At 41.5% G+C, this 22,449-nt stretch overlaps 1 protein-coding gene across 2 annotated transcripts in view; it reads right to left on the reverse strand.

The window, feature by feature from the left end:
- Window positions 1–834: 834 nt before the first annotated feature.
- The window catches only part of LOC127366118 (cytoplasmic protein NCK2), a 35,566-nt gene continuing 13,951 nt past the window's right edge, over window positions 835–22,449 (reverse strand). For both annotated transcript variants that reach the window (XM_051404870.1, XM_051404869.1), the window contains exons 2-4: window positions 10,448–10,689; window positions 3,891–4,663; window positions 835–3,292 (exon numbers count right to left, since the gene is read on the reverse strand). In XM_051404870.1, the coding sequence (XP_051260830.1) occupies window positions 3,098–3,292; window positions 3,891–4,663; window positions 10,448–10,673 (1,194 nt within the window). In that variant the 5' untranslated portion in view covers window positions 10,674–10,689 and the 3' untranslated portion in view covers window positions 835–3,097. The remainder of the gene's footprint in view (window positions 3,293–3,890; window positions 4,664–10,447; window positions 10,690–22,449) is intronic.

The raw sequence follows: 22,449 nt of genomic DNA on the forward strand, positions 1-22,449 counted from the left end.
GGGACGAGCTCATCCTGGTTTGCTGCCATGTTGTGTGTATCTGTGGAGAGGTGGGGGGAGGGGTCAGCGCACTCTGACCTACGGGAGCCCAAAGGGAGCGCCGGTGTTGTGGAAGTTCAAGAGAAAACCGATTTTAACTAAAAATAAATCGTGTTTAACTACAAATTCGAATTAATCGATAAAATCGATTTATCGCCTAGCCCTAATTCAGTGGCATCTGTTCCTAATTCAGTGGCATCTGTTGGTGAAGCCTGTTTCAATCCATCCATCCAAAAATACATCATATCTGAATTTCAGTTCCAATCCAATCCTGTTTATAATTTTGGCGGTTGTATAACTCTTTCTGTACTTTTGGAAAACAGGTTTGGATGCCAGATTGAACAGATGCAGGTCAGGTGGTGGAGTGTCAGCCATTAAACGTAGGACTGATCAATCTGTGGCTCCTCCTGTCCACATGTCAAGGATGTCCTTGAGCTAGATACTGAACCCCAAACTGCTCCCAACATGTTTGTATATCTTTATTGTAACACACTTAAAACAAATCATCTTTCAAATGAACATACTGCAAACACTGTGGCTTCACTTCACTGTTAAGGTAGTAATTCTTCATGGGTTGATCCTTACGGAGCCCAGGCTCCTATCATTTAAGGCTGTGGTTAGCGTTGGTCTGCTAGTCCAGGTAGGAGGGAGGCATTACCTGACAGGCTCAGCTCAGGGAACAAATGTCCCAACGTATTTTTACTGCCCAGGGAGTTTAAAAGTATAAGTTTAACTAACATGATAATAAAGACGACCAATCATACATTTCATTTCAACACATCATTGTCATTGTAGTATTCTTCAAAAAATTTTATTGAACAAAAGTTTTTAAATTCTCATCACGTTGTCGGTGATACAGTACCATAGTTTGATCTTAACGATTCATATATGCACCTCATCTTATTTTGAATATATACATACAGTGGAGACAAGAATTAAATAACAATGCTCAATAACATTCAGATATATCATATAAAAGCTGAGGACCCCATGATCAACAACACTTCCATTGGTAAACAAATGCACAGAGCAAAAGAAGATGAACAAGGAAAATGTTTGGTAGGACTAGTATCTTTTTCATTATAAATCAGGTGACGGTATATTTGGTTTCTTGCCAGTAAAAGAAGACTGTTATTATAAATTGACCGTTCGTTAAGCCCCTTTGGTTACTGTTGTGATGTCTGTCAATGGAAACTTTACCACTCACAATGTGCAGTCATTATTTAATCAGTGTGTCTGAGTTCAGACAGAGGCAGAGAAAAGCCGGCTTCTCCTTTCTATCTGTCTATTTTGCTATCTTAAATGACCACTGATTTTATTAGCTGACTATCTAACTAATTAATAATGTAATTAATTAATTAATTAATAAATAATCAGCTACTACTGTAGGTAGTAATCTAGTTAGAAAGGTATGCTAACAATTACATCAGAGCAAATAAACACGCTGTTTAATCCATTCCTTATTCTTTCACTCAAGCTTTTGGTTTTAGAAAGACAGACTGACAGACTTGCTGTGCCTAGTTACAGTTGCTAAGTTACAATTGGACAATCGTTGTTCAGGGGAGGGGTTTACCCAACGGTCAATAGCTGTTCCCTTGTGAGTCTATTGTTGTTCTGATTTCACGAATTAGTAACAAGTATTTCCTAAACACATGTTAACCTATGAATAACAATTTGTGATTTATACATGAAGAACTTAGGGCCACCCCTTCTTTAATTTATATTTGTTTTTGTGTACAATGACATTTTTCCTGCAAAATTCTCTTCTCTGTAATCACAAGATGTGCTAAAATACACTCGTTTTAAGACTGCAATCTTTCGCCGGACCTGGAGCAGATCAAGTGTCGTTACTCAGAAAGTGTTACCAAAAAGGTTTTTATTATTCTTCAGTCAGTATCCTCATGTATCTACAGACACATACTGGAGAACAGAACAGGAACAGGTTCAATGTGACACAATATAAAGCATGAGCATAGAGCTACGAATGAATGCCAAGTGTGGTGAGTGCAGTGCAGACCTGGAGCCAGTAGTATGGGTACAGGGTGGCACATTTGGTTACATTGATAAACATTCAAACTCTACAGGAAATCAGAGGTCTCCCCTATTGCATTAATGCTCCACCCACTGCCCCTTAGAAATATTACAAGAAGTATCGTATCCAGATTTTAAATAATATCGGTGCTAATGGCTGGGTCTGTGGAGACAGAAACAAGGAGGAATTTGAAAAAGTGACAGAAGACACAAGTTCAAATGGGGAGAGAAATCATGTAGAGGAATGATGAAAATAAGGAGAAAAAGGCAAGAGAGTGATTCTGGTCACTTTGTGAAGTCGTTGTATGAAAGAGCAATGATTCAAACCTCCCGAGAAGAATTTAAATTAGCTTTAAAAAAAACAAAAAGTTAACTCAGGAACAACTTTTAAAAATAAATGAACAAAATAAAACAATGGCCAGCAATTTGACAGGACAACACCAGCGTAAGGTCCCTCAGAGGTCCGAGTCCTTTCTGAACTGTTAAGCGTCCTCCTGTGTGGATTAAGAGCAATGGTGTAACCTACAATGTGCGTGGTAGTAAATGGAATTATGTATGACATCAGAAGGAGAACTCAACCCCCAACAAGGCCTCAGGCGTTCTGTTAACATTGCAATCTTAGCACATCCAAGAGACAGAGGCTTTTTATGCACTGTGCTGTACATGAAGGATGCAGCTGGGTATTTCCTGACACAGTGCTCGCCGTCTTGGGGTTAACTGCTTGTTTGTAGAGCTAGAAAGAGTTTCACCTGATCGCCACAGGAGGGCGTCAGACTTGAAAACTGAGGATCTGGATGTACAGACACCACAGCGAGGGGGTCCAGAGCTAAGGCTTGAGTTACGGAGTGGCATTAGTATGTATAGTGTGTATGAAGAGTGAATGTGTGTGTGTGTGTGTGTGTGTGTGTGTGTGTGTGTGTGTGTGTGTGTGTGTGTGTGTGTGTGTGTGTGTGTGTGAGTGTGTGTGTGTGTGAGTGTGAGAGAGAGAGAGAGAGAGAGATCCAGTGTAGGTGTGAGGATGTGTGAATCACAGCAGCGCTTTGACCAGGTACAGCTTCTCTCCATGTTCGCTGGTGAAGATGGGGGCTTTCTTGTAGTGCTCCACTAGTTCATCCATGGAGTTGAACCTGCGCTGGCCGATACAGAACACTCCGTCTGACTGCTGCACCTTAAAGTGCTTATTCTTACCGGCCGCCTTCAGAGACACAGAGAAATCATTGGGCTGAAAATAAAGAGGGGAGACAATTGTTGATATGGTGAGAAATAGGACAAGAGTGAGAGACAAGCAGCACTCCAGCAGATGGCAGTGTATTCTCACATTGTAAGATCTGGGCCCACATTGATCAGACTGCTACATGTTTATTTCATTTATTTCACATTTTATATTAAGGTTGATTTTTTTATATCAAGGTTACACACAAATAAATAAATAAATAAATAATTTGACGAACAGAAATGATCAATAGGGCAGATGTAGGTTTAATTCTTGTGTCTTCCTGCTCTGAACATATACGCTAATTATTATGTAATCAGTTAAAAACTGCTCTTAACGGTCCCTCTGACACGTCAGTGTTAGTAGGAATGAGTCACTTGATAAATGTGTAATATTCTTCACTTTTAGGAAACATTTTTACTCCTTTAAGTTGGCTCTTAAATACAGGCCTGTAACGTGCAGGAACTACTTCACATTTCTTATTTTGCAACTATATTTCAAAACTCTGGTCTTCCTTCTACCAAAATGTATTATATCTCCTTTTCTTCCTAATTTGAGTGTGTCCCAGCCTTCATAACGCCGCCATGACGTCAGCCCACAGACTTACCGATGACTCGCTGTCTCGTACGAGGAAGTCGCCCTCCTCTCCCCTCTCGTTGAGTATACACTCGGCCTGGTGTCTGGTGACGTTGCCATAGTACCAGTCCCTCCCGGCGAACTTCCCCAAGCGTGCCGGTGCCACAAAGCGGTTCTGCGGCGAGCTTGATGTAGAGGAGGGAAGATCTGGCCGCTCGTCCAGCACCGTCACATAGTTTTTAGGTACCAGGCCCACCATGCCACGCGAGTTCTTACACCTCCACCACTCCGGGTCGTTCTCAGGCTTCTCCACCACCTCCATGACCTCTCCCTTCTCAAAGTTCAGCTCTTCCTCGGTCACTGAGCTGAAGGGGTACAGTGTCTGAACCAAGTGGAGCACTTCGACAGGGCCGCCTGCACGCCCGTTGGCCAGCAAAGTTCCTTGGGAGCCTCCGTGGTAGGTTTGTGAGGAATCTCCCTCCCCTCTGTCACCCGCGCCTCCGAGCTCCTCCTGGACGTAATTGGAAGGAAACCAGCCCACACGGCCCGCCTGACTGCCACGCCACCAGCCGTCACTGCACTTCTCCATCACGATGACCCTGGAGCCCTTGACCAGGGTCAGCTCGTCATCTCTCTCGGGTGTGTAGGCAAACTTGACCACAGCAGGGATGTTGAGGTCATAGATTCTTTCAGCGGCGCCTCCTCCTCCTCCGCCCCCGCTGCCGTTAGAGGGATACTCTGTGTCTGAGCTTGGCGTTGGGGAAGCATCACGCGCGCTTGTCTTCCTCTTAGTTTTTCCCAAACCTGCAAAATGAACAAAAACAGAAGAGAATGGTGACACAGGAAGAAAACCAGATTTATTATTCTCATATTCCTGCATTAATCAATGTTTGGCCACAACCATAAACACAGCAACGATATTTTATCACCTTATAACACTGAAATGGCAAGCGTATTAGCAAACATACTTATTTACATAGACCAACATTAGCATTCATTTGGAATCATGTTTGAGTCCAGTTAATGAATGTAAAGGCAATATTCACTCTTTTTAGGCTAGTTTGGGTCTTCTAAATGCTCCACTATGTTTACCAGCTAGATTCTGCCTGAGTCACTACAAGCAACCCCTTTCACAAGTAGTCATTTGATCCATTGTTACTATAAAAATATTGATTATAGCAGCTTAATAGTTGTCAAGATTGAAAGCAGGTTTTAGAAAGCAGAGAAAGATGCAAGCTCCATGGGGAGAGGAGGCAGTTTAGGTCAGCAGGAAACTAATTGAGGCTGCAAGCAGCACTCACGGGCCCTCAGAAGCACAAACACTACTTTAGAAAATAGAGGATACAGGATATCCTATACGAAACCTCAGTGGTGAAGGACAGATCGATATTTCTGATAATAGAATTAACACACATCCACTTTCACTGCCCACCCACGTCCCTCTGATTATACCCAATGAAGTGAAAGCTCATTATCTACTTGGTATTCCGTCGACACTATCTACACGTCTTATACACGTCTTATACACGTCTATACTCATCAAAAGGCTGAAAATAGGTGGTGTAGACAGGGAATGGAAAGTGGAGCAGGCACCATGGGCTTGATTATGACAGGCACATCCAGGAACAAAGTCAGCTACTTTCTTACCTGTCTCTGACTTTTCCCATTCATGTACTTTCAAAGACGTCTTTAAACATGTGTTTGCACACTTAGTTTTCTAAAGTCTCTCAGCTGAACGTAACCGAGGAGGTCTCCTCTTCAAATTCATCTTGAAATAATAATGATACACTATGCGCCTGACAACATTTAAACTTCTCACTTGACAGTTGTGGCTGATGTCAGCATATGCTCATGTGTGCTACTAATAACTGAAGAGAGTTTCTTGACAGCTAATCACCCATTTTTTTTTTACCGCAGAGCCTGCCGAAATGCCACAGAAATGTCATTGCTGAGTAGAACATTTGCGTTGTTTGGAAAATTGCTGGGTTCACAGAGAGTAGCATGAAACTTGTTGGCAGCAGGAAGAGGAAGAAGAGAAGGAGGAGAGTTGTTAAAAAAAAGACGAGGGGTCCCTTGGCAGCTGTTTCTCACACACACAGTAGACCAAGCACATCAGAGGCCACAGCTGACAAAAACGCAAAGCAGAAGGATGAGACAGGAATAATAAGCAGATCATGTTTATGGATAGCAGTGTGCATCCTACATATCTGAAAATTGTGTGTGTGTGTGTCTGTGTGTGTGAGAGAGAGAGGATTCTGTCCTGACTGTAGGGCAAAGACAAAGGTTGACTCTTGGACCTACTTCAGATGAGCCCTTAGGAAAAATGAAATAGACTGTTGCTGCCATGGGGCACAAGAGAGACACACAAGAAGGCAGTGAACACACACTCCCTAAGCGAAAACACTTCCGCACACACAGACACACAGACACACACACAGACACACACAGACACACACAGACACACACAGACACACACACACACACACACACACACACACACACACACACACACACCTTTCTTCTTCACTCATTTCCACTTCAAGGCACTGGCCTGCTGGTTAGAGCAGCAGCAAGCGATATTCCCTCCTCCCACATATTCACGGCAAACCTTCACCTACCTCTTCATCTTGTGGAGGGAGACTAGATTTTCCAAGCCCAGAGGACTTCAACTCAGAGGAAAGTGAGTTGATGAAAGCCAAGATGACAGCATGTTGCAGCATATTGCTTCACTCTATAGCTTACAGTGGAGGGCAGTGTGGAAGTTACTGTAAGTCCACACAGTACAGCGCCACCCACCCGACACGTTTGAGTGTATACAGTAATGAAAAAGCACAACCTGGCCCCTAAATGAAGCATTAGCGCTGTGTCAGCGAGTGCTATGATTTTAAAGAGTCCTTTAAGTGGATCACAGATGAGCTATGTGGCCCTTTAAATAACCCCAGCAGTTGTTAATATTCCACAAGTGCTGCAGGGTCCTACTACACTACTGTGTGTAAAACCAGTAAAACCTGCTACAAGAGTTGAGGAGACAATTGAAAGTAAATGCAAATAAAAACGGTCACAGCAGCCTGTATACTACACACATGCAGCATTTAGAGGCACAAATTATGTGCAAGAATTTGAAGTTTTGAGGTTTAAATTACTTTTAAGCCTCCCCATGTGCTGCTATAGATTTGTCTACAGCGGCCACTACAGAGTCGGAGAGCAACGGAAACTCCCACACAGCCAAGGTTGTAACAACCCTGAGTACGTACACATTCAGTGTGGTGGACAGTTCTCACATGGGCCGTCATACAGACCATGCTGAGCGGTTGCTAGCGGTTCTGCAAGGCCGTCCTTTTTGTCACAGTTGTGTTTTGAGCTAAATGCTAACTTTACTATGCCAACATGCTCACACTGATAATGCTAACATGCTGAGCACTTAAAATATTTACGATAAGTCATATAAGTATGTCTACTACTGTACACTTATTGTGCTTTACACAGCTGCACATTTCGCAGCTCGTTTAAGCAGAAAATGGGGCTGTTTCACTCAATAATTACAATGATTATGCTCTTTAGAAAGTACTGTGTAAAATGGGCAGTAGGTATATATAGTACTTTTTGACCTGAGGACAGGACAAAGTGCTTTTTAACACCTCACATTCACCCACGCACGCACTGATGGCAGCAGTGCTGCCACTCAGGTGGACAGGAAGTCTAACTTGCCAGTTCACTGTACTGGTGAGCACTGACCCAGTTTCAGCAGTGAGTAGTATCTTCGCTGAATTCTTTCACCCATTACTGTTTTTATTTCCTGTGAGAGGAAACTGGGGCACAAAGCAGCATGCAGTCATTTACAATTCAATCCTGCCTGGATGGATGTCGATGATACAACCGCATTAAAGCACAGTAAATTAGGAGGGAAAGCTGGAGATAACAGCGATCACAGACTATCTGCAAGGTCCATAATCACGATGTAGACTTACCGAAAAAAAGAGCCGAAAAAGAGAGAAAAACAGCCAGAGACTATAGACGAGATGAAGTAATCATACTCTCAGCCAATCAGATTCTCTATTCAAGTGTGTGAGCAAGTCCCATTAGCCCCTGACCTCACCTATTGCTCATCACCTCATCATGAAAATGTTCTCGCCTATTGGATTTGCTCAGGCTTTTAACACTAAAGAGCTGCTGGGCTGGATGGAAACTACTTAGACTGAAATGGAACTAGGCCATAATGTTGTAGTTGAAATGTAACAGTCGGGGACAGAGAGGTAATCCATCATTCCAGCACAACCATTAGGCTGCTGATTTCTCCACCAATCAATCCACTGATCATAGAAAAGCAGAGACCTACAGTGACAGAGAAACGGGCTGATGTCAACAGTATTGAAGAGGGGTGGAGGGGTTGGGGGGGATACATGTTGTCTCTGAACACAATGAACCCTGGTGTGGGTGACAGTGGCAGGCTGTGCCATGCTGGCCCACATAAAGCCGCAGAGTATCCCAGAGGGCTGGTATCCACAGAGCCGAGAGGACTCAGCACGTTAGACCAGACCTCCCTTCATCTCTTTGACCCCACACCTCCCCATTCTCTAAATATGGCTGCCTTTCAGGGCCAAACTGTTACTATATCTATTCCAATTGCACTTCTTGATCATCCTGTCTTGCTGGAATTTCTACCACATTTCTATTTTCTCTCCGTCTCGCTCTCTCATCCTGACAAAAAGTGCTAACTAATGCAAAATCTGTCAAAACAGATGAATTTCTGTGCCGTGCTACCATCCTCTGCTTTTCCTGCGACAAGAAAGTAGAGCAAGCTGATCATTTTTAGCTTAATTCTTTCATTCTTGACTTGAACTATATACCAACACATCCCAGTTTAGCTCTCATCTATAACTGATGCCATCTAATTCTGTCAAGGCTGCTTGCATCTGTGGCTTCTATACTGTATGGGTAATTAGAGGCTTGAGTAGCCGCCCCAATCATTTGGTGCCCCTATCTCCAAATTCAAAATCATAAAAATAAATTGGATAGTATGCTGTTGGGAAGCCTGATAGTAAAAGCTGATTACGAGATAATTTGTCTCAATATCAGTCATAATAAATTAAATTTCAATTTCACAATGCCTGAGTGACATAAACAGAGATGTTCTGAAGACGCCGCTGAAGGCTCAGAGGCAACAGAGATACCTGGGAAACTGGGAAAAGGTTAAAGCCGCTGCTCACGGACACATGGGGGGAGCTATGTGCGTCACACACAGTAGGCACTGCAAGCTCTGGTTTTGAGCACAACTTAATGCCATCCTATAATGCTTAAATGTGTGTAAATCGTAACATCACTCCTCGAGTAAAGAAACATACGTATTAATAAACAGATATTAGGAATACCGTTCAAAACAAAGAACAACCAACTTATTCTTTTTTTCAGCTAATCATTGATTGTATGGTCTGTGGAGATTCAGCAAATAATGAAAAATGCTCATCACAGTCTCCCAGAGCCTGAGGTGATAACACAAAAGGGATTCAATTCACAACAATACAAAAACAGACAAAGGCAGAAAATCTCATATATTATATATATATATATATTTGAGAAACTGGGACCAGAGAATGTTTGGTTAAAAGCATGGCCAATCAAAGAGTGAGGGTACATGTTCAGATCACTCGTGGATTGAAAAAAAACAAGTATGTATTAATAAAATGATTATACGTTCAAAACAAAGAACAATAAATGGATCAGAAAAAAGACTTTCAATCTTTTAGTACTTTTTCACTGGTTTTCAATTACATTTTTATTATTATCAATACCTGATGTGATGGACACAGTTTGGTCAATACTCAAAAGTATTTGAGATGCCCCGCCGTAGGGTATAAAATCAACTGTCTTTATGTGAGAAGTCATGTATTTAAATGTGCATCCAATGTGTATCTGTGTTCTCTGAAGTTACATGTTAATCCTGTTTTACTGGTCGACTTTGACGGGGAAAAGGACACAAAGAGAAGTTTGTTACAAAATGAAGGACAGACCTTTATTAATGACTCCAGGAGCATATGAAAGCCGTTTAATTTTCTTAGATCATATTTATTTTTATAGCTGCCTATAAAAGAACTAAAAGCCTCTTTTGTTTTAAGAGCATCTTATTAACAGCCAGTTTTTTTGTCTTAAAGTAGAAATAACTTTTTCTCTCTCTGTATCGATATATCATACTGTATGCACCGACAGTTCCTCTCTAAGTTGGCAGCTATGGCTACATACACAGTCTAATGTATTCAAGTCATGACTAGAGACTGAGAGACAGTGTGCTGACAGCTGAGAGCAACGGCCAACTCAACGGGATCCCTGGAGTGCACAGTGACAGCTCCCGGCTAGAACAGAGACACAGCGAGGGCTTCGTTTTACTTCTGAGAAGATTCAGGCTAACACACATGCGTGCACACACACTGACCACTGTTCACGATCACATCTCCTCTACCGGGGAGAGAGAGAGTGTTGGAAAGGAAGTGCAGAGATTTTCTACATTTACTGAAGATCATCTACTGACAGGGACAACTTGTACACACGGCCGACCTTTTAATTTTAAACAGAGTGAAATTAAACTCTTCTTACCCAGTGTGTCTTTGATGTTCTTCACCAGCGAGCCTTTCTTCAGGCTGTTCTTCCGCTCAACGTAGTTCGATGGCACGTAGCCGGTTTGGTTTGAGGCGTTGCGGACGCGCCACCAGGTCTTTGAGTCGTCCAGGAGGAAGAGACGCTCGTTTTTACGGATGTCAAGTTCTTGGTCCTGCTGGGCCGTGTAGTCCCACTTGGCTACAACAATCACCTCCTCTGTCATCTTTCATGGAGTCCTCCTATGGAGGAGAGGAGGATGGGGGTGAGCCAAGGAGTAACACACTTCACAAACTGCCACATCGAGGTATACAGCAGTTTCAGAGAGATTATTAGCACAGCAACAATTTGTCACAGGATAAACAAAAACAAGTGACAAACACTGCCACACCTTCAAATGGCCACTAGGGGTCATTTAGGTTGAACATGAGTACTTGAATAAATGAATGATTCATTCATTATTAAGAAGTGTGTGAATGAGGGACTGGCTAGATCCATTAGGGAATTTAAATTAAAGAGGCAAATAATACAAATTTATGAGTATAACTAATAACTGAGAATAAATTGGGCCAAATTCTCAACAATGTTCTGCATCAATTTTGAAACCAATTGCATAATATACCTATTCCTATTCATTTGTCTGTAAATGTATTACATTAATGCGTGTGTGTCTTTGTGTGCGCGCTCGTGTGGGTGTGTGAGTCAGAGGCTCAGTTTTTTCTGTGACAAGTGACAAGTCATTACAAAATAATCCATATCCATCCATGCACACAATTTTTAAACCGCTCATCCCAGCTCACATTAGGCATTAGACAGGATACACAGAAGACAGGTTGCCAGTCTATCACAAGGCTATGGTTTACTTGGTTATGTAATCATAACCGAGCTAAATATGAGTTCATGGTAATATTCAGAGCCTCAACTGGCACTAAAACTGATAATTCCTTGGATGAAGAAAATGGCAAAATCTCAAAAGTTCTGACCGTGTGATCACCGCTACACACACACACACACACACACACACACACACACACACACACACACACACACACACACACACACACACACACACACACACACACACACAATCTGAACCCCACCGCTGAAAACATGATGAGGCACACAGGTTTCAAGACAACAGGCGCTCAAAAAAAGCACCTCTGAAAAGGCTTCTTTGGTAAAGAACAGCAGAAACACACAAAATCAATTTATGTGTTCATCCTGCATGCTCTCACCCACACACACACGCACAAAGCCTTTCCTATTAGTTTTTGGAGACAGACAGTGAGCGATTACATGCTCTATTTCACCAGGCCATAGGTGAGGTGATTTGACATGGGTTTTCTGGACCACCTGAACTGCTAAGGACTTACATGCATCTGTTCAGAGACAGACGTACAGAAAAAAGACTAAATAATGAGGAGAATACATGAAGGGATCAGGAAAGTTTGACGTGATTTCATGTATTTCTGTTCTAACTTATAACTTTTTTTCCTGTGATAAAAGGAGTCTGATGGTATGAGAACCATGCAGGCAATCCGGTTTATATTTAGCTTGTCGCCGAGTTAACATTCTGTGGCTGGAAACAAGATCACTGGAATAAATAAAAATAAATAAAAATGGTTCAGATAAAAAGAAGCTCTTTGAAGATAACAGTGAGTTCAAAAGATACAGAATGAATAGTCATGTTGTAAAGCTTTTGTGTCAGCAATTGTTCAGCCTGAATAATTAAATAAAACTGTCTATTTCATATCTAACGTTATGTGAGGTTATCAGTAGCGGTTGTAGGACACCGATTTATGGGCAGCAACACACTTTTCACATAGCCAAAAACTGGCAGTTAAATATCCTCTACTGCACAATTACACATAATAGATACTTCTTAAAGAGCTGTTTGATAATTGTTAAGTCAATTATAAATAGCACATACTGTGTTTCTGAATGAGAATCGCTGCTGAGTCACAATACTGTTAAATGGAAAAAATAAACAGTACTGATAAATTTGTGCGAGAGAAAGCATGGGGGTGAGTCCATTCATATTAATACAGAGTTTTCCACTGAAAATAAAGGAAAGAAAACACACAGTGACACACATTTAAGATGCGGGGGGGATTGTCTATTCCCTTACTCATATTGTCATTTACATTTTATTCTTTAATGAGAGGGCAGCGCACAGATAAAGCAGAACCACAAAAGAGAATTATGACTCACGAGGAGTGTAGCTGCACAAATTAGACCATATAAAAAGATTCCATTACTGGTGGAAAGATTGATATCTACATTTTATAAAATGCAAATGGGAGCACTCTAAAGAGCTGGCTGTTTTTTTTTTTTCAACCAGAGATATTCAATTCCACTTCAATTAGGCCACAACCACAGAGACAGTGCAGCCATTACTGAACACATTCTTACAGTTAATAGTCGCAGCCAAAAGCCGGCTTGTGTCTCACTGCGTGAGTGTGTCTAATAGCTGCTTTCTTTCTCTACAACAAACAATAAAAAGTGCAACAGTTCGTAGAGTGGAACGCTGCCTCTGCTTGCCGTCACTAAAGCTGTCGAACTGGATTTTTCACAGGCTGGGACAGGGACAGCAGAGGAGGAGAGAGGAGGCAGAGGGGTGAGCCACTTGGAGAGTGTATGTCAAGTTCACCATAAGTTAAGTTACTCAACTTTCTAGGACGTGACAACTTTATGGCAGCAACAAAGGCAGCAGAGGGAAGATAGTGGAAAGGTCAATTCGGCGTACAGGACGAGACAAAACTGCAGCAGCTGTGACTCTTTGGAGAGCGCAGGAAATAGAAGTGGAGGGGAAGATTTATGACAAGATGAGGGACGGTGACGTCAACTCCTTCAGGAGACAGGAGGTATGTGAACGTGCTGTGGCCTCTATTCGCCTCAGGCTTTAGCTGCTGGATTAGACCAGGCTACTACTTTCCTTTCCTTTTATTACATTCATTCCTCCTGGTGCGGATTGATGGACGAGCAAACCTGCTAATATCTGTTGGTATTACTATCCCCGCATTTGAGATATTGAAATTCAGCACATCAGATTCAGTGTTCAATCATATTAATTCCTGGCTTTGTTGAGGATTCTATACTTTTACATTTTCTTCCGCCGCACAGCAAACATTCAAAAGATTCTTGCTATCATGCAGACCTGAACCAGGGCCTCCAGCACAACGTCACTTTTACATCTGTAGATCAGTTCACTTCGTCTGCACCAAGTTAAGAAAAAAAGACACATGAAAGTGTTTTAGATCTGGTCTGGGTTGTGCTCACACTGGCTTCTTACATGAAGTCATCTAACACATAACTCCTCTCTTGGACAGTTGTGTGATTTCATCCTACATCATCAGAACTACATACATACACCCTCATGGGAAAATTAGATTCTGATGACTGGCAGCAGGTCATAAATAATCAATATTATTAGTCCTGACTACAACTTGGCCTTATTTTATGAATAATGGCAACCAGGTCAGCCATTATCAATGAATATGTTGATTGTTAAGTATCAAGAAATTGTTGTAGAGAAATGCCAAACTAAGTCTCTCTCTCTCTCTCGCTCTCTCTCACAGAGGTTTTTAAAGAAGATCTAAGGGGTTTCCAGGTGATCAATACATCTGCTTTAATTCCTTTTCACCTTGGATTGATTGAGGAAAATGCTGCTGACACACATTCATGTTACCATGACTGCTAAAGGATTTGCATGATACACGTCACTTATAAGATAATTTTCCTTCTAAAATTTTTTTTTTAATTCTTATTATTTTATTTTTTATATTTTTCACTTTATTTGACAGTGGCATTAGAGAGAGACCGAGAGTGTGGTGCTGGAGAAAGGTCTGGCTGAAGCTGTTATCATTCCAGCACGAAAAAACGCTCTAGCTATTCTGTATTTCTTTAAACCAATCATAATTGTCTTGGGTGATGATAAGGCCAGGATGCAGCGACAGTGCCCTTGCAAAATAGTATTGGAAGACAGCAGAAGGGGAGGAGAATTTTTTATGAAATAGTTGGCCAATGGCTGGTTTATACCCACAGCCTACTTCCTGTGAGTCAGACTAAACCAAACCAAACAGGTTAGGTGTAAAAAGAACCCGATGACATGATCTCATAAGACAACAAACACTTTCACAATCGTTCTAGCTTAGTGTCATTTCTTTCCACTGGTGACTTCATGTAAATTGGCAGAATAACATATGATATGCGCCCATCCTAGCATGAGTACTAGTGATGCGCTACTTTTCCAACCTGCGGGTCCCGCATTTATTTAATAATTTGACCCGCTCCATCCCGCCCCGCACAACTGCATCTATTTTCACAACCTGCCCCACCCCGCCCCGCCGCTATTAAATACACGTTAAATATGTCATTAAATAAGGCTTTTATTTGGTCTTACAAATGTGCTTGAAAACAGCCTTTCGAGAGGCACTGGAAACTGGCAACAACAAATTCAAATCTTAATAAAAAATAAATAAATAAATAAATATATATATATATATAGGCCCTTTTGTGACGTCAGGTCGCAGGTGGATTTACCCAACAGTGTTGTTAAGAAGTAGGGTGTATTGGACATATTTAATCCTAATGACCCGCCCCACCTGCCCCGCCAATAAAGTTAACATTTCTTGACCCGACCCGACCCGACCCGACCCGCGGGTAACCTAAGACCCGCGGGTTAAGGGTCGGCCCGCGCATCACTAATGAGTACTCCTCTCCTCCCCTCTTCCATGATACCAATTTCTCTGTCTCCTGGACAACCTTGCTCATTAGGCAGAGTGATGGGAATGCCACTCCAAATCAAGACCGTCCTCCTCTATGGGCAATTATGTATGTCAGGGTGGCAGCCATGCCATTGCTCATTCTGATGCAAGCTTACGTTCCGTCGCTCTTGATGTACCAATGAAATCCACAAGGGAAGCTTAGACGGAAATCAATCTGATCTGTCTCATTTTAAACCGTTTGTGCTTCAGCCAATTGATGTTGAAAACTGGATCCACTGAACAGATTCTTATGACACATTTGTCATTCAATCAGAGCCGCTGAGTTTCCTTGATATGGTTCACAGACAGGTGGCTGAACAACAACAAAAAAAAAACGCTTTTCCTGTGAGAGACCATACAAATACACACAAAAGAAAACAAACAGGTTTGGAAGAGACCGGGTTTAAAAACAGAAAAGCCCGAGAGCCCATGCTCCTCGTGACCCCTCATTCCTCTGCTGAGAGAGTTAAAAGAGGAAAGATGAGCGACAGACTGCTGAGCTGGGCTTCACCAGCACTTCACAACTCCCTTCACTGAGGGGGGAACGCTCAGAGGCTCTTTCAACACCACACAAAGAGAAAGGGAAAGTAAAAGAGGATTATAAAAAGAGGGGATGTTTAAAGAAAGGAAAAACGTCTGGCAGAGCTGTCTGTGTTTGGCATTCAGGTCAAAGACAGGCGGGATTCAGCCAATGGGAGACATTTCCTTTCCACCCCCCCTCCCCTCCCACTCCACATTGTTTGCAGTAGTTGCTTCACAGAGGAAGGATGACTGCTTTACTCCCGACTGGCAATCAGTGTCAGAAGCATTTGGAGTGAACTGAACAGACTGAAACATGAGGACTCACTGTTACAGCCACTGTGGATCTAATGATCTTTTCCACCTAACAATTTGTCTACAACAAAACCAGGCCAGTGCATAATTAGATGCCTTTCACATGCAGTCAATGTTAACAATGTTTTCCACATGTATGGCTGCTCCTCCCAAAAAAACACAGTGACAGCTATGTTGTGAAAGAGGCAATAGTTTACAACCCCGACAAGCTCTCAGTCTGTCACTCACACATATACAGTATATTCTCACACACACACACACACACACACACACACACACACACACACACACACTATACTCACAGGCTCCAAACTGAGGGTGTGGTATATGACATAAGCTCATCTGCCTCTCTGTGATGAGGTTGGTGGTTGCTCTTCAGTTGCAGGGGAGAAAATGGGTGCTGTAAATGTGGACGCCATCAAAATGGTTTTAAATAAAGCCCAAAGCTCAAACCGCGCAAGGACATCTCAAACACAACACCAAGAGGGTTTTATCGCCCTCGGCTCGAAATAGGACAGAGAAGAAGGCACCCTCAGACCACACAAACAGAGTTGGGGCTGCTATCACCACACCATGGGACTACAGAGGAGGCTTCTTTATCAAACTCAACCATTCCAAAAGCACAGTGGTAAGGAAAAGCACAACCTAGGGCAGAAATAAAATCCCTAAGTTTAGTATGATGATTACAGACATATAAACCTGCAACCAAGGGCCAAAGAAAGAGGTTGTAAACATTGACATATACCTTTTAAGTTGATATAATGAACCTGTAGGCAAATGGTTGCTCATGTAGATTAAGAGTCGTGTTATTGTCCACCTTAAAGTAAGTCTACCATTTACTCTTTTAGCTCCGTAAAGCTCTATAAAGTCGAGGGGAGCAGCAGAATCAGGCCATAATTCTCCGTAAGCACATCATAATAAACAAGCCCTTTGTTTGCAAGTTATCATGTTGTGCAAATGAAAACGATGTTACCATGCAGCTTGCACACAGCTCAAAACAGAGGGAATTCAGTTATTTTTATTTTAGCCCCAGTTCAATTCTTGCTGCTTAAGCACAAAAACACCTGATTGTTCTCATGAGTCCCATGAGCCGAGCTGGATCTCGTGTATTCAGCACACAGATGGCACGGACTTCACAAAGGACAGTACTTCTCCAAAGCACCGCATTATATCCAGCGTGTTTATTACAAGCTTATAGTGTGGGTATTAGTTAGTGTATTGACTGCCTCTCATGGAAAATGATATGACTGAATGCCTACCAAATAACAAGTGATCTAAAGGTTCTTGAAGGATGTACAACCCCAATAGCTTTAAAAGACCAAAATGTGTCTATTACACCAAATGTTAAAATATCGTAAGTGCTGCTAGTTTGCAATATGTGTCTGGTCAGATTCATAATGTTGATTACTTATTCTGTGATCAGTTAAATTCAGCTTTAGTCCAAACTTGTGCATGCTTTTAGAAATGTGAAAATTGACTGATTCTTTTGACTGAAAAATGTTTGCCTCTCAACTTTTCTTTGTGATACTAATAATTTGTTTTTTTTGACTGTCGGTCGGACAGAACAAGCAAGAAAAAATAACCGGCAAATAAATCGATAATTTATTTATTATAATTTTTATAATCTTTAGTTGCAGGGATGTTGTAGAGAAATTAAGTGGTAGTAGTTCACCCACGTTGGCCACTGAAGCAGCAATGTTGCACTATCACGCACTGAGAAAAATTCCTTAAATATGAATTTGGCTGAATGGACGATGACAGAAAGGTGTAACTCCTTTCTTTCTTTAACTGGACCGTCCTTCCCCCAGCCTCTTTTTACGAGCAATTTTTCACGTCACTTTCAATTTCTGTCATTGTTTCAGCTCCTCCTCTCCAATGTGGAGGCAACATTGTTGAGTGAGTCTCCATGACAACGGTTGCTGGGTGGTCCCATTTTCACTGACATGGGCGTTCCCCAAAGAATTTGACTTTCCCTTCACTCTTCAATTTTCGATACTTCTTTACAAAGGATAAACTTCCATTTGACACAAAGGTGAATGTCGGCTTTGCGCCCACCGGGTGCTGGTTTAAACAAAGGTTTTCTTTCTGCCCCATTAAAGCCCAAGAGAAAAGGAGAGGACTAGAGGGAGAGGAATTAGAGAGCACTACATCTCCAGGAGTGTCCCCAAAATTCATTTTTAAAAAGGTTTTACCGACATGTTTTACCTCATGCAATTCTAACATGGACTACCCATGTTAGAATTGCATGAGATTATGTGTTTAACTCTATTTTGGCTGCGGAGTGATGGCACTACAATAGGATATGATGGTGCATCACCACTGTTATTTAATCCCTGCAGCACACAATATCTGTGCAGACAGATGGGAGGTATTGATGTTTTTTGCTACTGAAGCATCAACCACTAGTCCCTAATTTGTTAGAGATCATATTATGTGAATGGCTGTTTTAATTAGTATCTGCTTAGTTTAGGCACAGAGTAGTTCATCATGTTAATCTGACATTTTTATTCCATCACAATGATCACACTGGAAGATGATAAACAATGTTAAATCCCTACTGCATTGTGGTCTTACTATACTGCTCGTTCAGTCTATCCTTCTCTTCAGCCATAAATAGCCGACTTCAAACTTGGGTTATTTTCTCTTCTCCTTGATGCCCACTTTACCTCCTTCCATAACAGCGCAGCGCTTGTTCACTTTGCACACCTCCCTGCACTTTAAAATCATGATGAGACGTCTCTCCTGAGCAGCTTGTTCTCTGTAAGGTTCATAACACTCCTCTGTACCTAACCTCCCACTGCTGCAAGCCATTATCTATTAGCTTAGTTATCCTCGTGTCTTTTTTGTTCTTTTTTTTGCAGCTTTGGTTCATAAGTAAAGTGGAAAGGACTGTCTCTCCGTATTTTTAACTCTGTTTGTGACAGTCTGCTATCAGTGTCCCCTGGCACAACAACAAAAGGCGAGCACTGTAAAGCACAGCGGGGCAAATGTAGTGAACACTGCTTTGATGTACAGTGCTGCTTGTTTTCCTTCGACTGGAGGAGACAGAGAAAAACCTGAGGTGATATTGTGTTTGTGTCTGACGGGGAGAGAGGGAGATAAAGGGAGAAATAAAGTATGTGTGAAAAACGGGTCACTTCCAGGTCGAACAACAAAGATGTGGCTATAAACCATTGTTCTCAAATGAACTGTACTAGGCTCTGTATATATATATATTTTTTTTAAACCCCCCCACAAAGCATGTCTCCAAGGACCTTCTCCCTGAGCACATCCAGACAACACTGACCCAAAGACTTTGACTGAGCTTTCACACACACACACACACACACACACACAAATATGAAAACACGTGCAAACGATAGTAGCTTTTGAAAAATTATGATGCAAAATTGCTTGAGGTTAGAATATAAAGAAGGGAACTACTTGCCCGTTCTATCACCCTCTCACTAATATTAAACGTCAATATACCGAATCATGCAATTCAGATGGGGTCATTAAGCTGCGAGTACAGTTGTTTGGTCACATGACAACAGGTAGTTTTATATATACAAATGCTTAGAGGTAGGTTAAAAGCTTTGCAAACAGTAAGTCGGCCCTTGTGTTAAGTTTTGGTACAGCAAGGGTCATCGTCATAGGCAACATCTGTAATGCAGATCAGACAGAATGAAGGTTTACACCAGTTTGTGTCTGCCCCAATACTTAACATGTGACACTGTAATGTACAATTTTGACTTTTGTTGACGAAAAAAAGAGACAAGAGACAAGAGGAGATTTAGAGCTTTTTCTATTGTTCAAATGTTTAAATGTAGATGGAGATCTTTCTGAAAACAACCTCGAAATATTTTAATGCAAGAACTACATTTTCAATACGAGTTGGCTCGGAGTTTTCTCTCTCACCAAACTTTGCAAATTCGTCAAAACATGGAGAGAAAATCAACAGCTAGCTGGTGGTTGTCTTCAACACTATCACATGAAGCAGGAATGAATTTAACAACAACCATCAAAAAAAAGAAAAGAAAAAGTGCTGCAGGATGTGCAGAGAACAAGAGGTGCTCTATGCCATATTGAGCAGTTTCAGACTGGAGGCAAGAAACATTTCCACACTGTCTTATTGACTTGGAAACTTTACTTTGTTGAATATGAGCAGCTTGTGGAATCAAATAGACAAAATGTCCTGAGCGAAAAAAAAAAGCCCTGCATTTGTAGCTTTTCTTACCACCCATACAGTCAATATAGTCAATTAGCAAACCAGAGACAATCTAACAGGAGCACTCAGCAGTAAGAGGATACACTTGCTATAAAAGGAGTGATCACAAAACATCCAGTACAAAGATGCTGCATGCTCTTTCTAAATGAATGACCATGCGAGCCAGGCAAGTGAAGACTACACTCACTTTACATCTGCAAGCAGGGTTATGAAGGGAAATACTGTAATATATTATTATTTTGTCATCATTTTTCTTTCGGATTAGATTTTAGGACGATGCTCAAATATCAGGTACAGCTGTCCAAACCACTTCTGGATGAATCTGACTAGAGCTGCAGCTGTCATGAAGCATGTAAATTAGGTAATGAACGTGTAATTTCGTCTTCATTTTGTTTGTTTTTACAGAGGAGACGAAATTAAGCAGCGATTACATTAAATTAGCAACAGATAATTAGTCTATAACAATGTGATAATTATGTATCTTGGCAGTGAGACCCATGTTGCTAACGAGGCTACACCACGCTGATAATGCTATTTTCATTTTCTCGATGAATCAATTAGTTGTTTGTTCCATAAAATGATACACAGTTTACGGTCACAGAGGACTAAAGAAATTAATTGAATAATTTACAACTAATTAATCAAATTAATCGACTAATCATTGCAGCTTTATGGTAAGGCTTAAGTACGTCTGGGGTCTGAACTAGACTGTATGTTGAACTGTATTTACAATCTTCAACACATGACAACACAGGGGAACCTCTGTGAGCCAGTTAATGCTGTTTTACTTCGGTCCATGAAATGGTGTGTTTACAACTCCCATCTAGGGATACAAAAGCAGCATTGTTGGTGTGTGTCTTCACTTTTAAATTGTCCTGTACTCCAGTGAGCCCATCTCTCTCTCTCTCTCACTCTCTCTCTCTCCCTGACAGCTCCTTATCTGACTGATGGATCCCGCATTTTAGTGGACATAGATGGTGCATAAACCATAAAAAGTCAGCCTGATTATATTTAAGGGTCAGTTCACCCAAAACACAAAACATATATTTTCCTGACTATGCCTTGTGGTATTTAGCCATGCAGAAAGTTTTGGTTCTAGTTGCTCAGGTTTGGAGATTTCGGCCACCACCACAATAAAGTGGAAGTAATGGAATAGAAGCGTGTTTGTGCTGCTCACAGCAGTGAAAAAAGACATTTGAAAAACTCTACAGCAATATTTCTTTCCAGAAACGATGCCCCAGTTAGTCTGGATAATCCGCAGACCTCAGTGTGGATCATTTTTTTGGATACAAGTATACGCATGGATTAAAAAGAGTTCTAAAAACAGGAAAAACAAATCATTAGTGGGGAAAAAAACTTTTCTTGAGCAATGGATTAAGGGGTTTTAATCTCAAACACCGAACACTCTCATTCAGGTAATCCTATACATTAACATGCATCTGTGGGAATCCCTGAACCAACAAATGGCAGGAAGAGATTTTCTCCTAATGAGGTAACATGGGAGGGAAGCAACTGCACAAGCTGTGTCTACTGTGTGCAATTTGCATCTTTGAGTTAATTCACTCTGTGCTTAATTTGTGATGAGTATGCTGTACGAGGAAATAAACTTGCAATCGCCCAATGGGCTGCCAACTTCATCTTCCGACTACCTGCTCTCTGTATAAGTTGTGAAATAAAATGTTGTAAAATGAGGTTAGCTCATGCAGAAACACTACAGAAATAGTCCTCTGAAGCTCTCTTGCCTCCTTTCTTCTTCCCTGTGAAACACAAACCACTGTTGACTCAATCCCAGCTTGAGCTTTACCTTATCTTTGTACCTTCTGCTCCATCGGTCTTCTATCTATTCCTCCCTCGGCTATGGGCCTGAATTATTCTCTTTGATCAAGTGCTACCTTGAGGCTCCCAAGAGAGAACAGACTGATGTAGCAAACAGCAATGCAGAGAGACTGGTGCAACGTAATGCAGACCTGTTGAACAACTTAAACCGCCATCACCCAAGCACAAATGCAGATCGTTTACTCTGGCCTTTTACAAATAGTCAACTGTTGAGCGGATGGTCAACAGTGAATATTTAGTCTGTATTACAAAAAAGAAACAGGCTTACGTGGATTAATAGGGCTCAGCCAACAATTATTTTCCTTATTGATTAGTTGTTTGGTCCAGAAAATGTCAGAAAATGGTGAAGAATCACAAAC

The sequence above is a fragment of the Dicentrarchus labrax genome, unplaced genomic scaffold, assembly GCF_905237075.1.
Source record: "Dicentrarchus labrax unplaced genomic scaffold, dlabrax2021, whole genome shotgun sequence".
Lineage (NCBI taxonomy): Eukaryota > Metazoa > Chordata > Actinopteri > Moronidae > Dicentrarchus > Dicentrarchus labrax.